The sequence below is a fragment of the Chiloscyllium plagiosum genome, unplaced genomic scaffold (assembly GCF_037043375.1).
Source record: "Chiloscyllium plagiosum isolate Xiang-an unplaced genomic scaffold, Cpla_swu_hap1 HiC_scaffold_19, whole genome shotgun sequence".
Lineage (NCBI taxonomy): Eukaryota > Metazoa > Chordata > Chondrichthyes > Orectolobiformes > Hemiscylliidae > Chiloscyllium > Chiloscyllium plagiosum.
This window is the reverse complement of record NW_028270157.1, coordinates 26,279,246-26,296,123: the sequence shown is the minus strand read 5'-3', so window position 1 is coordinate 26,296,123 and position 16,878 is coordinate 26,279,246. Positions and strand designations below refer to the sequence as shown.

At 44.3% G+C, this 16,878-nt stretch overlaps 1 protein-coding gene across 2 annotated transcripts in view; it reads right to left on the bottom strand.

Moving 5' to 3' along the window:
- LOC122559439 (uncharacterized) overlaps positions 1-16,878 on the bottom strand; it is a 135,038-nt gene that overhangs the window by 88,645 nt on the left and 29,515 nt on the right. For both annotated transcript variants that reach the window (XM_087996899.1, XM_087996900.1), the window contains exon 11: positions 2,423-2,561. In XM_087996899.1, coding sequence (XP_087853025.1) covers positions 2,423-2,561 — 139 coding nt within the window. The remainder of the gene's footprint in view (positions 1-2,422; positions 2,562-16,878) is intronic.

Genomic DNA, 16,878 nt, shown 5'->3' with positions numbered 1-16,878 from the left:
TGCCTGGACTACTTGAACCAAAGCATCTCAGGCTCACAAGTACCACTGTACCACACAATGCCTTTCAGGTGAGATTACAAATTGAAGGAAGGCTGTAGGGGTCCTTGTAACAAACTAGATATTGATATCTATCATTCAACTGACCAGACATTGGTCAGTTCTTCTCAGTCACTGACACAAGCATTGTTGGTTCTTCTGCTAATTATCACTCTGACATGCCAAGCTTCATCTTGAAATGGCTTCGTCATTAAGTACAATGAATTGAGCACTTTAAAACCATCTGTCCTCATTCATTTCATGTGAAGTTTCCAACAAGCATGAACTCTATAACAATACAATTAGATGCCTTGAGACGAAGTGAAAGCTTGTTTTCTCAGAACAGCTTTTCGGATCCTTGTGTTAATATAAAGATTCTTCAGACTTTCCGAATAAATGGCTTTGTGCATGGGAAAATCATATCTCACAAACTTGATTGAGTTTTTTGAAGAAGTAACAAAGAGGATTGATGAGGGCAGAAGCATAGATGTGATCTATATGGATTTCAGTAAGGCATTCGACAAGGTTCCCCATGGGAGATTGGTTAGCAAGGTTAGATATCATGGAATAGAGGGAGAGCTAGCCATTTGGATACAGAATTGGTTCAAAGGTAGAAGACAGAGAGTGGTGGTGGAGGGTTGTTTTTTAGACTGGATGCCTGTGACCAGTGGACTGCCATAAGGATCGGTGTTGGATCCACTACTTTTCATCATTTATATAAATGATTTGGATGTGAGCATAAGAGGTTTGGTTGGTAAGTTTGCACTTAACACCAAAATTGGAGGTTTAGTGGACAGTGAAGAAGATTACCATAAATTACAACGGGATCTTGATCAGATGGGCCAATGGGCTAAGAAGTGGCAGATGGAGTTGAATTTAGATAAATGTGAGGTGCTATATTTTGGGAAAACAAATTTTAGCAAGGCTCATACATTTATTGGTAAGGTTCTAGGAAATTTTGCTGAGCAAAGAGACCTTGGAGTGCAGGTTCATAGCTCCTTGAAGGTAGAGTCACAGTAGATAGGATAGTGAAGAAGGTGTTTGGTATGCTTTCCTTTATTGATCAGAGTATTGAGTACAGGAGTTGGGAGGTCATGTTGCGGCTGTACAGGACATTGGTTAGGCCACTGCTGGAATATTGTGTGCAATTCTGGTCTCCTTCCTATCGGAAAGATGTTTTGAAACTTGAAAGGGTTCAGTGAAGATTTACAAGGATGTTGCCGGGGTTGGAGAATTTGAGCTACAGGGAGATGCTGAACAGGCTGGGGCTGTTTTGCCTGGAGCACCGGAGGGGTGACCTAATAGAGGTTTACAAAATCATGAGGGGCATGGATAGGATAAATGGACAAAGTTTTTCCATGGGGTGGGGGAGTCTAGACTTAGAGAACACAGGTTTAGGGTGAGAGTGGAAAGATATAAAAAGGGACCTAAGGGGCAACTTTTTCACACAGAGGATGGTACGTGTATGGAATGAGCTGCCAGAGGAAATGGTGGAGGCTGGTATAATTGCAACACTTAAAAGGCATTTGGCTGGGTATATGAATTGGAAGTGTTTGGAGGGATATGGGCTGAGTGCTGGCTGGTGGGACTACATTGGGTTGGGATATCTGGTCGGCATGGACAGGTTGGACCGAACGGTCTGCTTCTGTACTGTACACCTCTATGATTCTATGACTCTAAATACTCCCAAAAACGAAATGATGTTATAAAAATCCCACCAAACAGCTCCAATTCCTTTTAGGAGTACATTTAATTGGAAATACAAATTGGGCAGTATCAAATCCATATTATCAATTTTATGCCTGGGGTTGTAAGTTAAAAATCTAACCCTTTTCTTTCTTTTACATCCACTCCATGCACCATTTTGAGTACATTGCAAAAGAAAAGAACTAAATGCAAGCATAATAGATACTTACACAGATTATTCAAGAAAATTTTGTAATTTTAACAGACTGTCCAATCCATGATTCTTTAGGATCCTGATTGAATTGGACCTGATCTCATATCAGATATGGGAGCATCAAGAAATAGGCAGAATCTCTTCATGAGAAAATGGATTGACAATTGATATTATATATCACATCGAATACTGGGTAGGTGGACAGAAACTGAACAGGTCTGGGGAGTGATTCAAGCCCTTCGAAAACATTCAAAGTACCAGCTGCTGCATAGGAGGATGCTTTTGCATAAACGCAATCCAATATACTCATTTGAGGCGGCACTACTCGTCCATCATATAGAATGGGTCACAGAATTGCCCTTTTGCAAATGGTAAACATCACAAAATAATAAACAAGTTGCAGGTGCGAATGAATAATGCATTTGTAAGTAATTAACTATCAGCAAAACATAATAATTGTAGAAGATAAAGTATATAATTCATTACCTCGGTACAATAACTGTTTCAAATAGCTGTATCAATTTCCGAGAAATAGTCTCCTTTGTCTTTTTTTGTACCTTGTAAGCACGCTCACTCCAATTCTGGCAGAATGGCACATCATATGAAGCATGAAGCCAGCTCAGCTCTGCAATACAATGGTTAATTTTCAATTAAATAATGACAGACTTTCTGCCCCATTGCTTGTGGAATTTACCAGATATGTCATTCTAAGCAAAATAATGTGCAATATTTTTTAAAAGTGCGTCAAATAATTGCAGGAAAACACTACAAAAAGATTTCTTTCCTCTTACAGCTGAAAATCTAATCATGCTTCTATGAGAAGTCTTTGAGTAAGTGCAAATTATAGAAAACTCAAGGACAGATCAATATGAATCTGTGGCCTGAATCATTTTTCTATTATTGTTTAAAAACATACAGAAATTTCTGAACTAACACTAGGAGGCAATGAAAGGAGTAGGCGAGATGTTCCAGATTGCAAATAGTTTGTGGATGAGTAGTATTTGTATCATCGACAGCCACGCTGAGGTGTTGGAAGACTGATGGTTAGCTAATGTGGTGCCGTTATTTCAGAATTGGATGCAAAATTGGTTTTAAGGTAGGAGACAGAAGATGGTGGCAGAGGATTTCTTTTCGGACTGAAGGCCCGTGACCAGTAGTGTGGCATAAGGATCAGTGCTTGGTGCACTGCATTTCTTCAGTTATATGAATGATTTGGATGCGAATATAGGAGCTATTAGTTTGTAAGTTTGCAGATGACACCAAAATAGATGGAGTAGAGGATAGTGAAATAGTGAAATGGGACCTTGATCAGATGGGCCAATGGTCTGAGAAGTGGCAAATTGACTTATACACTTAATGGAAGGGGCCTGGGGAGAGTTGCCAAACAAAGAGAGCTAAGGGTGTAGGTGTATAAGTTCTTGAAAGTGGAGTCACAATAGACAAGATGGCGAAGGTGGCATTTGGCATACTTGCCTTCATTAGCCAGAACATTAAGTATAGGAGTTGGGATGTTATGCTGCAGCTGTACAAGACATTAGTGAGGCCACTTTTAGAATACAGAGTTCAATTCTGGTTGCCTTTCAAAAAGGATGTTGTTAAACCTGAGAAGGTGCAGAAAAGATTTACAAGGATATTGCTGGGACTGGAGGGTTAGGGTTATAGGGAGATGCTGAGTGGGCTGGGGCTTTTCTCCCTAGAACATCGACGGCTGAGGTTTATAAAAGTTTATAAAATCATGGATAGGGCAAATGTCCAAGGTCCTTCTCCTGGAATGAATGAGTCCAAAATTAGAGGTCATAGGTTTAAGGTGAGAGGGAAAAATTTAAGAAGAACCCGAGGGGTAATTGTTTCACAGAGGGACAGTACATGTATGGAACAAGCTGCCAAAGGAAGTAGTGGAGGACAGTACAAATACAACATTGAAAAGACACCTGATTGGGTATATGTATAGGAAGAGTTTAGAGCAATATGGACCAAATGCTGGCAAATGCAATTATATCAGATTAGGACATCTGGTCGATGCGGACGAGTTGGACCAAAAGGTCTGTTTTCGTGCTGTATTACGCTATGGCTCTATAAAAGGCTGTAACATAACGTGACTTTGATAGCTGATCCATTATCTATCTACACTGACATACTAGGTTGATGGAAAAGCAGAGGAATCTGTGCAGATTGTGAAGGATGTCATTGCAGAGTTTAGTGGGTTTTTTTCTCGTTCAATGCATGTGATGTTGGCATCATTGGCAAAACTAGCCTTCTTGTCCATCAGACAACTTAGGTCTTTTAAAGTATGGCATCAGGCTCGGTATAGCTCGACCATTTCAGGGAAGTTAACATTTACCCACATTATGATTCAGGTATACAATCTTTTATCTGAAACGCTTGGGACCTGCTGGTTTTCAGAATTCGGAATTTTTTCAGAACAAGTGTCAGGTTGACGGTGAAATTTTTAAAACATTTTACTGAACAGCAGACTCAGTGAGAGTAACGGGCCCTGAGACAGAATTGAGGCCTGCCAGTGCTGGGCCATGCCCACCCATGTCACATCTGAGTGACATGCATTGAGTGGGTGTGGAGTTGGGTTAACTGTTTGCATGCCAAACAACCTAGTTAATGAGATAAAAACTTCACAAAAAAAACTTCGGATTTTGGAGCCTTTCGGATTTCGGGATTTTGGATAAAGGGTTGTCTACCTGTACTAAGTAAATATAGTAAATTTTCCATTCTGAATGGACTTTAATGAACAATTTGGGTTTTTGGAACTAACCATTATTTTTGTGGTCATCATTACTAGCTACTTGCTTTTCATTTCTAATTTATTTAATTAACTTGCATTTAAGTTACCTAATTTCTTTGGTGAGATTTGATCTTACATCTCTCACTCATTAGCCATTTTTAGCTTTGGGCAGAGGGAGATTTATGGGTACAGACTCATAGGGATTGGCAGTTATGAAATGTGGGACAGTTGGTCAGGTGTTTATCTGGTGTCTTTTCAATGTTGTAATTGTACCGGCCTCCACTACTTCCTTTGGCAGCTTGTTCCATACATGCACTGTTCCCTCTGTGAAAATATTGGAAGGGGAATCAAGTAGATGGTAACAAGTGGAGTCAAGTAGTTTCTGACACAGCAGGATTTTTTTTTGTTGAAGTTCTGGAAACAGTGATCAATGGAGTGTGAGATCAGCAGAGTTAATGCTGGAATCTCGGGCCATTAGTGAAGAGAATGGTCAGGTTTGGGATTTCAGTTAGGGGAATGTTGGGCTTTGAACACATTAGTTTGTGGACTAATGCTACAGCAGCTGTCAAAGCATTTGCGAGATTGGGAATGTGATTCAGAAAGGAAAGCAGGATAGCTACAACTCGCAGAAAGTGAGGACTGCAGATGCTGGAGATCAGAGCTGAAAATGTATTGCTGGAAAAGCGCAGCAGGTCAGGCAGCATCCAAGGAGCAGGAGAATCGATGTTTCGGGCATAAGCCCTTCTTCAGGAATGAGGAGGGTGTGCCAAGCAGGCTAAGATAAAAGGTAGGGAGGAGGGACGGGGGAGGGGTGTTGGAAATGCAATAGGTGGAAGGAGGTTAAGGTGAGGGTGATAGGCCGGAGAGGGGGTGGGGCCGGAGAGGTCGGGAAGAAGATTGCAGGTCGAGAAGGCGGTGCTGAGTCTGAGGGTTGGGACTGAGATAATGTGGGGGGAGGGGAAATGAGGAAGCTGAGAAATCTGCATTCATCCCTTGTGGTTGGAGGGTTCCTAGGCGGAAGATGAGGCACTCTTCCTCCAGCCGTCGTGTTGCTATGGTCTGGCGATGGAGGAGGCAAAGGACCTGCATGTCCTTGGCGGAGTGGGAGGGGGAGTTAAAGTGTTGAGCCACAGGGCGGTTGGGTTGGTTGGTGCGGGTGTCCCAGAGGTGTTCTCTGAAACATACTGCAAATAGGCAGCCTGTCTCCCCAATGTAGAGGAGGCTACATCGGGTGCAGATGCAGTAAATGATGTGTGTGGAGGTGCAGGTGAATTTGTGACGGATATGGAAGGATCACTTGGGGCCTTGGAGGGAAGTGAGGGGGGAGGTCTGGGCGCAAGTTTTGCATTTCTTGCGGTTGCAGGGGAAGGTGCCAGGAGTGGAGGTTGGGTTGGTGGGGGTGTGTGGACCTGACGAGGGAGTCGCGGAGGGGGTGGTATTTCCGGAACGCTGATAGGGGAGGGAAATATATCCCTGGTGGTGGGGTCTGTTTGGAGGTGGTGGAAATGACGAAGGATGATACGATGTATCTGGAGGTTGGTGGGGTGGTAGGTGAGGACCAGTGGGGTTCTGTCCTGGTGGCGATTGGAGGGGCGGGGTTCAAGGGCAGAGGAGCGGGAAGTGGAGGAGATGTGGTGGAGAGCATCGTCAACCACGTCTGAGGGGAAATTGCAGTCTTTGAAGAAGGAGGTCATCTGGGTTGTTCGGTATTGGAATTGGTCCTCCTGGGAGCAGATGCGGCGGAGGCGAAGGAATTGGGAATATGGGATGGCGTTTTTACAGGGGGCAGGGTTGGAGGAGGTGTAATCTAGATAGCTGTGGGAGTCGGTCAGTTTATAGTGAATGTCCGTGTTGAGTCGGTCACCCGAGATAGAAATGGAAAGGTCTAGGAAGGAGAGGGAGGAATCTGAGACGGTCCAGGTAAATTTGAGGTCAGGGTGGAAGGTGTTAGTAAAGTGGATGAACTGTTCAACCTCCTTGTGGGAGTACGAGGCAGTGCCAATACAGTCATCGATGTATGAACTGTTCAACTAGCTAGAAGCTAGGAAAAGTGGGAAGATGTTGCTGATGGGACTGGTGAGAGACAGAGTTGGTATTGGACAAGTAACCTAATTTTTCATAGAGTTCAAGGGGTTGCTTTGTAGAAAATAACATCATCCTACTTGGTGTTACATTTTAAAAGCTGAGAAGGTCATGGATCTGCAGCCAGTCATGTAGTAAGTACAAGCCTGTGGTAAACAAAATAAGGAACAGCAGGCCCCAAATTGGGTGGCTTTTTTTCCGATTATCCATTGTCCTTTTGCCAGAAGATGAGTGGACACGCTGGAGAAACACCATAAAAACTACTTACAACATTTCTCCAGGGTATCCACAGAACAATCAGAAGATCCCTTATGGAAACTCACTGCCAACAAATTTAAGCATGACACCCAGGTGTAACAAACATTGGAATGAAAATAACAGGAAAGGCAATTATTACTGGACACATGCAGTATATAAAAAACAAATTCTATTTTATTAGTCCATGCTTCATTTCATAGAAAAAAAGATTGTAGATTCTACATCTTGGAATGAGTCCTATTGGCACAGAATCATTCAGATGTTCAACTAGCAAAACGCTTAACAACCCTGAAATATTAACCATCTTTACAAATGAAACATATAGAAACATATGAAGTAGGAGCAAGAGTGAGCCACTTAGCTTCTTGAGCCTACTCTGCCATTCAATAAGGTGATGGCTCATCTGACCTCTTCAAATTCCCACTATCCACAAGAACATTTAACCCCTTGTTTATCAAGACATTACCAATCTCTGCCTTAAAATGATTTCAAGACCGTGGGCCAAATCTTGCATTTTTTGAGTGTGTCAATTACATTGAGTTTCATGGAGTGTTTCTTTCCATGAGGTCTGACAGGTTTTCTCATTACATCTGACTATATTTGCTTCATTAACTACCTAGCCCTCACCTATGGCACCATTCTTGTCCAATTCTAGCCCAAGTCTATGACTCGCCTGCACCTGGTACAAACTCACTGCTGCTGGGATATTCCAGAATGGAACAGCATTGCTGTCCAGAGCTGTCCTGCACAGTTCCTGATGTCTGCCATGGATATGGTTGAGAAAGGAAATTTGCACTGTGCTTGCCAGGCAGTCACCTGGCGATGCTGCAGGGTGAGATAGTGCAGAAGTGGAATGTCCTCTTCTCCCAGGACCAGCAGAGGAGGCCACAATCCCTGACCATGTCAACCTGGTCTGAAGTTGCCAAAGAGTTAGTGCATTGTTGTCTCAGCTGTTGAGAGGAATGCACAGCAATATAGAAAAAGGTTAATGGTCTGTTCCGTTTGTTATGAATCAGACCAAACCCCCTCATAACATGCCAAGGAGATAGCCTAAATGTGAATATTTTCTTATTATAACAACAAATGTAAGGGCAGTGTTTGCAGTTGTAATCTGGTTGGTCAAATGACTTAGCTTTAAATAAAACACACTTTATTCTTCCAGTACAGTTAAAATGCAAGCAAAATAAGAAAAGAATTGACTTAACTGTAACTCTATCAAAATGCTTAATAAAGTTATACATATAACTACTACCAGTTAGCTGTTCCAATATAACAGCATTCTATAAACACCCTTGGCAAAGGCAAGTTCAACAAAATTAATCTCTCTCACTTGATTTCCAGGCCAGGAGAAAGGAAAAACTAAAAAGCAGAAAAAAAGAGAGCTCAAGCTTTTGCAGCAGCAAAAAGTTAGTTCTTCTCCGGAATCCCAGTTCACCACCTGAAAATCAAAACCTGCAATCCCTGGATTTTTGTGTTCTTGATGCCGCCCACTCACACTTCTTTTGTTTACTTTTAAAACAAAGATCCAAAGCCAGATACATTGCTGGGCTCAGAGCAGACAGTTCATCTCCAGGTTTACAACACTTGCTCTCAAAAGAAATAGGACAGAACAAGTCCTTCTGAAAGGCACATCTTAACACACACTCCTCCCTGACACCACACACTCAATTTATCTTTGCTACTGTCACTTTTTTCTAAAAACTGTTCCTTGGCTCAAGGAGACTCAGTCCTTGATATTTTTCAGAGGGGCAATAAACCGGGCTGGTCTCCAACCAGTCTGGTTTGGTACAGAGATGAAACAGATTTTGGGAGTCCTTTTGTTTATATGTAGACAGATGAGACTTCAGGCCAAAATGGTCATGTTTTAGAAGTGGCCTGTATAATGAAAGGGGAGTGGTCAGCTCTCTAGCCAGCTGAGCTGAGCTGTTTTTAGTTCAGAGTCGAGAGTGTGGTGCGGGAAAAGCACTGCATGTCAAGCAACATCCGAGGAGCAGGAGAATTGATGTTTCAGGCATAAGCCCTTCTTCAGGAATGAGGCTTGTGGTCGGGGCTGAGAGATAAATGGGAGGGGGCGGGTGTGGGGGGGGTAGGAAGCTGGGAAAGTGATAGATGGATGAAGGTGAGGGAGAAGGTGATAGGTCAGAGGCGACAGTGATGGACGGGTCTGGAGGGCGGTGCCAAGTTGGAGGCTTGGGACTGGGATAGTGTGGGGGGAGGGGAAATAAGGAAACTATTGAAATCCAGATTTATCCTGTGTGGTTGCAGGGTCCAAATGCAGAATATGAGGTGTTCCTCCTCTGGACGTCGGGTGATAATTTCGAAGTTTCAGGTATAAGTCCTTCATAGGAATGAGGCTTGTGGGTCCGGGCTGAGACATAAATGGGAGGGAGGTGGGGTTGGAGGGAGATTACCACCGACGTCTGGAGGTGGAACACCTCATATTCTGCCTTAGGACTCTGCAATCACACGGGATAAATGTGGATTTCAACAGCTTCCTCATTGCCCCTTCTCCCACATTATCCCAGTCCCAAGACTCCAACTCGGCACCGCCCTCCGGACCCGTCCATCACTGCCCCCTCTGACCTATCACCTTCTCCCTCACCTTCATCCACCTATCGTATTCTCAACTACCTCCCTCCAACCCCACACCCCTCCCATTTACCTCTCAGCCCCGACCAACAAGCCTCATTCCCGATGAAGGACTTGTGCCCGAAATGTTGATTCTCCTGCTCCTCTGATGCTGTCTGACTGCTGTGCTTTTCCAGCACCACACTCTCGACTCTGAACCCCAGATTCTGCAGTCTTCACTTTCTTCTCCCTGTTTTTAGTTCAGTCTTGAATTGGGAAGTTCAACAGGAAGCTGTGTGGAAACTCTCTCTCTTTTCTGCCATTCAACTTCAACCTGTAAGCATGTGTTCCATTTATACTGCGTTTAAAGGGAGTTTGTTACTGGGACTGTTGTGTGTATTCGGAACTAATTAAGTCTAGCTGGATGGGTTGAGTTCTGTAGGGGTTCTTCATTTTGTTGTTTGTGTTTCATTGTGTAATTTTGTGAATAAATTTTTTGTCTGTTTTAAAATCTAGTTAAAAATCACACATGAAGGAGCAGCGCTCCGAACACTCGTACGCCTAATTAAACCTGTTGGATTATAACCTAGTGTTGTGTAATTTTTAACTTTGTTCCCACCAGTCCAACACCGGCAGCTCCAAATCATTAAAATCTAGTAGCCAACCTAGCTATCGTATTCTGGGTAGTTTTCACTGTACATTTACCAAAACAAATTGCAAAGTTACGTCTAGGACTGCAAACTTGAAAATGTTTTGAATGGTCTGGCTAGTCCATAACAGATTGGGGGCTCTTTGCGGGATTTTAAACAGCAAGTGGTAGGTACTAGGGTCTTTATTTCAGGTGTTGGTTTGGTTGGGTAGACAAAGCTTGGGATAGTAATGGCTCTTTCAGTCGCCAAAAGTTTTCTGGATGTGGATACAGTGACTTTGAAAGATTAACAAAAAGTGAATATGACCAAGTTGCAAGAATTAGCAGGGAAGTTGGAATTGCAACTGCCTGCTTCGGTGAGGAAAGGAGCGATAATTACAGCAGTAGGTCAGCATTTAAACTTGCTGGAGAAAGCATCAGAATCTATAGACATGGCAAGAATTCAATTGCAAATGCAGCAGGTTGAGTTAGAGGCGAGAGATAAGGAAAGGGCAGCAAAAATGAAACAGTTTGAGTTATGATTAAAAACCGAACAGAGTGAAAAAGAGAGAGCAGCAGAAGAGAGAGGAAAAGAAAGAGCTTTTGAACTTCAAAACCTGACACTTAAAAAGGAAAGTCAGCTTTGAAAGGCTGGAGATAAAGGCTGAGGGTAGGCTTAGTGAGGAAGAGAAAAGAGGAGGAGTAAACCCCTGGTAGTCAGAAGCCTAGTGAGAAACTGCTTATGTTCAAGCATTGTCTAAATTTGATAAGAAGGATGTGGAAGCCTTTTTCATCTCATTTGAAAAGGTGGCTAAACAAATGCAGTGGCCAGAGGCAATGTGTGTGTTGTTGATCCAAATGAAACTTGTAGGTAGGGCTAGTGAGGTATTCGCACCACTGTCAGAGGAGGTATCTGGGGAATATGAAAAGGTGAAAAAAAAGCTATTTTAAGTGCATATGAGCTTGTAGCAGATGCCTACAGACAATGTTTCAGGAATCTAAGGAGGGACCCAGGTCAAACTTATCTTGAGTTTGAAAGGATCAAACAGAGTAATTTCAATAGATGAATAAAAGCTTTAAAACTCGAGCAAACTTATGATGCCCTTAGAGAGACAATTATTTTGGAGGAATTCAAAACGTCACTGCCTGAAATAGTGTGAACTCATGTGGAAGAGCAGGGAGGTGAAACAGCAAGGTTAGCAGCTGAAGTGGCTGATGATTACGAATTGAGGAGAAAGTGAGGTCTGCAGATGCTGGAGATCAGAGCTGAAAATGTGTTGCTGGAAAAGCGCAGCAGGTCAGGCAGCATCCAGGGAACAGGAGAATCGACGTTTCGGGCATAAGCCCTTCTTCAGGAATGAGGAAAGTTTGTCCAGCAGGCTAAGATAAAAGGTAGGGAGGAGGGACTTGGGGGAGGGGCGTCGGAAATGTGATAGGTGGAAAGAGGTCAAGGTGAGGGTGATAGGTCAGACTGGGGTGGGGGCGGAGAGGTCGGGAAGAAGATTGCAGATTAGGAAGGCGGTGCTGAATTCGATGGATTAGACTGAGACAAGGTGGGGGGAGGGGAAATGAGGAAACTGGTGAAATCCGAGTTCATCCCTTGTGGTTGGAGGGTTCCTAGGCGGAAGATGAGGCGCTCTACCTCCAACCGTCATTTTGTTGTGGTCTGACGATGGAGGAGTCCAAAGACCTGCATATCCTTGGTGGAGTGGGAGGGGGAAATTGAAATGTTGAGCCACAGGGTGGTTGGGTTGGTTGGTCCGGGTGTCCCAGAGGAGTTCTCTGAAACGCTCCGCAAGTAGCTGGCCTGTCTCCCCAATATAGAGGAGGCCACATCGGGTGCAGAGGATGCAATAGATGATGTGTGTGGAGGTGCAGGTGAATCTGTGGCGGATATGGAAGTTTCCTTTGGGGCCTTGGAAGGAGGTGAGGGGGGAGGTGTGGGCGCAAGTCTTGCACCTCCTGCGGTTGCAGGGGAAGGTGCTGGGAGTGGAGGTTGGGTTGGTGGGGGTGTGGACCTGACGAGGGAGTCACGGAGGGAGTGGTCTTTACGGAATGCTGATAGGGGAGGGGAGGGAAATATATGATTACGAATTGGTCTATAAAACACAGTTTGGCTTCCAGAATCAATTTCAGTCCATGAGGGATAGACACTGGGGCAAAGAGAAATCCTCACATGGAAAGGGAAAGGTAGATCTCAATGAAGATCATAAGGAGAACTTACCACAGGGTAAAAAAGAAACCCTTGAGGGGGAACAAAGAAATGAAAAAGCTCCGGTGTTTTCATTGGGTCACACAAAATCAGTGTTGGTGGGCTAGGAGAAAGCCAGGTGTAAGAAAACCAGACAAGCCTGGAAGTTTTGTTAGACTAATAATGAAACACACAAGGGAAGTTAGATAACTGCCTCAGATTGTACAAGATGATCAGAGGCTGATTAAGGAGGAAGTGCCAGATCTGCTTATAAAATACACATGCAAGGGTAAAGTTTATTCACCTAGGCCAGGAGTAGTAGGTAAAGAGGTTACAATATTAGGGGACACAGGATCCTCTCAGTCTGTAATGTTGAAGGATGAGGAGATATGTACTCCTGAGGGATTATTGCCAGAGAAGGTACTGGTAACAGGAATTCATGATGAGACAAAAAGTGCTCAGTTATGTAAAGTGAGGCAAAAGAGTCCAGAGAAGAATGGAGAATTTGTAGTAGGAGTACTGGACAAACGCTCAGCTCCAGGAATACAATTTGTCCTTGCAAATGATATAACGGATTCACCGGTAGGCGTGCTGCCTACTCTAGTTGAAAAGCCAGTGGAGACACAAGCAACTACAGACCTGGAGAATGTTTATCCAGGAATTTTCCCTGATTATATGATCACAAGATCACAAAGGCACAAGTTGAAGCAGGAGAGATCAAAAGGCACAGATAAGGAAGCTGACGTAGTGTTATCCAAAACTTTCTTTTATCAGGTAAGTGGAACAGAGAAGGAACCAGTAAACAAGCCAGTATTTTTAGCACTGCTTGCTGATTGAATTACAGCCGAAAGATGAGGAGTTAAAACAGTTATATTAAAAGGCTTTTACTGAGAAAGAAAGTGAATGCATTCTTGTGTGTTATTAATTAACAAATGATCTCTTAATGAGGAAATGGAGACTATTACACATTCAAGCAGATGAAAACTTGGCAGAGATTCATCAAATTGTTTTTTAGCTAGAAGGGTGTAGAAAGGAAGTGCTGTGAGTAGCGCATGAGCTACCACTTGGAGGTCATTTAGGAGTGAGAAAAACAAGAGGTTTAAATACAAAGACATTTTTACTGACCTGGACAACACAAAGATGTAGTTGAATTTTGCCAGACATGTCATACATGTCAGCTAATCGGAAAACCACAGGGAGTAAGAAAACCTGCACCTTTAATACTTATTCCAGCATTTGAGGAACCTTTCACAAGAGTCTTGATTGATTGTGTAGGTTCCCTATCTCAAACAAAAATTGGGAATAAGTATTTATTAACAATAATGGATATGTCGACCAGATTTCTAGAGGCAATCCTATTACACAAAATCACAGCTAAAAGAGTTGTAGAAGAATTACTTAAATTTTTTACTAGATATGGACTGCTGATAGAGACTCGGTCAGATCAAGGATCAAACTTCACATCCAAGGAGGTTATGGATAACTTGGGAGTAAAGTAGATTCAAATCTGCTGTGTACCAACCATCTGGAATCGCAGGGAATGCTAGAGAGATGGCTTCAAACACTGAAGACCATGTTAAGGACTGATGGTCAGAATTATCCAGACGATTGGGATAAGGAAGTTCCGTTTGTACTTTTGCGATCAGAGATGCACTGGATGAATCGACCAAATTCAGTCCATTTGAATTAATTTTTGGGCATGAAGTAAGAGGACCATTAAAACTGATTAAGGAGAAATTAATAAGAGAGAATTCAGAGCCCACCCATTTGGACTATGTGTCAACTTTTAGAGAATGACTAAATAGAGCTGGAGAGTTGACTAGACAGCATTTAAAAGTATCACAGCATACAATGAAACAGGAAGTGGATAAGTAACACAAATTTGCAATTTTGCAATCGGGGATAAGGTATTGGTGTTACTTCCAGTAACAGGTGAGCCTTTAAAAGAAAGGTTTAGTGGACCGTATCAAATTCAGCAGAAATTGAGTGAAGTGAACCACTTGATAAGTCCTTCAGACAGGAAGAGATCTGGGCGGCACGGTGGTTAGCACTGCTACCTCACAGCACCAGAGCCCCGGGTTCAATTCCCACCTCAGGCGACTGACTGTGTGGAATTTCCTCCGGGTGCTCCGGTTTCCTCCCACAGTCCAAAAATTTGCAGATTATGTGAATTGGCCATGCTAAATTGCCCATAGTGTTAGGTGTCGGGGGATGGGTCTGGGTGGGTTGCGCTTCGGGCGGGTCGGTGTGGTCTTGTTGGGCCGAAGGGCCTGTTTCCACACTGTTAATCTAATCTAATCTCACAGAGTGTGTCATGTGACTGGTCAAAAGGTATTTTGATAGGGAAGGAAAGCAAGAGGAGGTGTTAATGATTACAGCACAGAAGGGAGAACCAGGTTCAAAGGATTCTGAATTGGATATTCCTCAAATCAAATTGGACAATGAGGAAGTTGTCAAAAATTAGGATAAATTGAGTTACCTTCCACAAGAAAATCGAAACAACCTGAAAGAGTTATGGGGAGATATGTGGAAATAAATAGGAAGTTCGAACCTAATTGTGCATGATGTAGATATAGGAGATGCTGTTCCAATTAAGCAACATCCTTACAGTCATAACCCTCTAAAGTTGGCACAAGTTCAGAAGGAGATAGATGCATCCTCCAAGATGGCATAATCAAAGTGAGTTACAGCGACTGGAGCTCACCCATCGTCATGGTTCCAAAGCCAGATGGTACCCAATGGTTATGTGTGGACTATCGCAAGGTCAACGCCATTACAAAGCCTGATGAATATCCAATTCCATGGTTGGAGGACTGTGTCGAAAAGGTGGGACAAGCAACTTACGTTTCTAAATTGGATTTGCTCAGAGGCTACTGGCAAGTACCTCTGTCAGAGAAAGAAAAGACAATTTCAGCTTCTGTAATGCCAAATTGACTCTATCAGTTCAAATTCTGGATCAGTGGTGCTGGAAGAGCACAGCAATTCAGGCAGCATCCGACGAGCAGCAAAATCGACGTTTCGGGCAAAAGCCCTTCATCAGGAATAAAGGCAGAGAGCCTGAAGCGTGGAGAGATAAGCTAGAGGAGGGTGGGGGTGGGGAGAAAGTAGCATAGAGTACAATAGGTGAGTGGGGGAGGAGATGAAGGTGATAGGTCAGGGAGGAGAGGGTGGAGTGGATAGGTGGAAAAGGAGCTAGGCAGGTCGGACAAGTCCGGATAGGTCAAGGGGATAATGCGGGCTGGAAGTTTGAAACTAGGATGAGGTGGGGGAAGGGCAAAAGAGGAAGCTGTTGAAGTCCACATTGATGCCCTGGGGTTGAAGTATTCCGAGGCGGAAGATGAGGCGTTTTTCCTCCAGGCGTCTGGTGGTGAGGGAGTGGCGGTGAAGGAGGTCCAGGACCTCCATGTCCTCGGCAGAGTGGGAGGGGGAGTTGAAATGTTGGGCCACGGGGCGGTTTGGTTAATTGGTGCGGGTGTCTCGGAGATGTTCCCTAAAGCGCTCTGCTAGGTGGCGCCCAGTCTCCCCAATGTAGAGGAGACCGCAACGGGAGAAACAGATACAATAAATGATATTAGTGGATGTGCAGGTAAAACTTTGATGGATGTGGAAGGCTCCTTTAGGGCCTTGGATAGAGGTGAGGGAGGAGGTGTGTGCACAGGTTTTACAGTTCCTGTGGTGGCAGGGGAAAGTGCCAGGATGGGAGGGTGGGTCGTAGGGGGGCGTGGACCTGACCAGGTAGTCACGGAGGGAACAGTCTTTGCGGAAGGCGGAAAGGGGTGGGGAGGGAAATATATCCCTGGTGGTGGGGTCTGTTTGGAGGTGGTGGAAATGTCGGCGGATGATTTGGTTTATGCGAAGGTTGGTAGGGTGGAAGGTGAGCACCAGGGGCGTTCTGTCCTTGTTACGGTTGGAGGGGTGGGGTCTGAGGGCGGAGGTGTGGGATGCCCTCCAATGCATCTCATCCACCGCAGGAACTGTAAAACCTGTGCCCACACCTCCTCCCTCACCTCTATCCAAGGCCCTAAAGGAGCCTTCCACATCCATCAAAGTTTTACCTGCACATCCACTATTATCATTTATTGTATCCGTTGCTCCCGATGCGGTCTCCTCTACATTGGGGAGACTGGGCGCCTCCTAGCAGAGCGCTTTAGGGAACATCTCCGAGACACCCGCACCAATCAACCAAACCGCCCCGTGGCCCAACATTTCAACTCCCCCTCCCACTCTGCCGAGGACATGGAGGTCCTGGGCCTCCTTCACCGCCACTCCCTCACCACCAGACCCCTGGAGGAAGAACGCCTCATCTTCCGCCTCGGAACACTTCAACCCCAGGGTATTGATGTGGACTTCAACAGCTTCCTCACTTCCCCTTCCCCCACCTCATCCTAGTTTCAAACTTCCAGCCCGCACTGTCCCCTTGACCTGTCCGGACTTGTCTGACCTGCCTAGCTCCTTTTCCACCTATCCACTCCACGCTC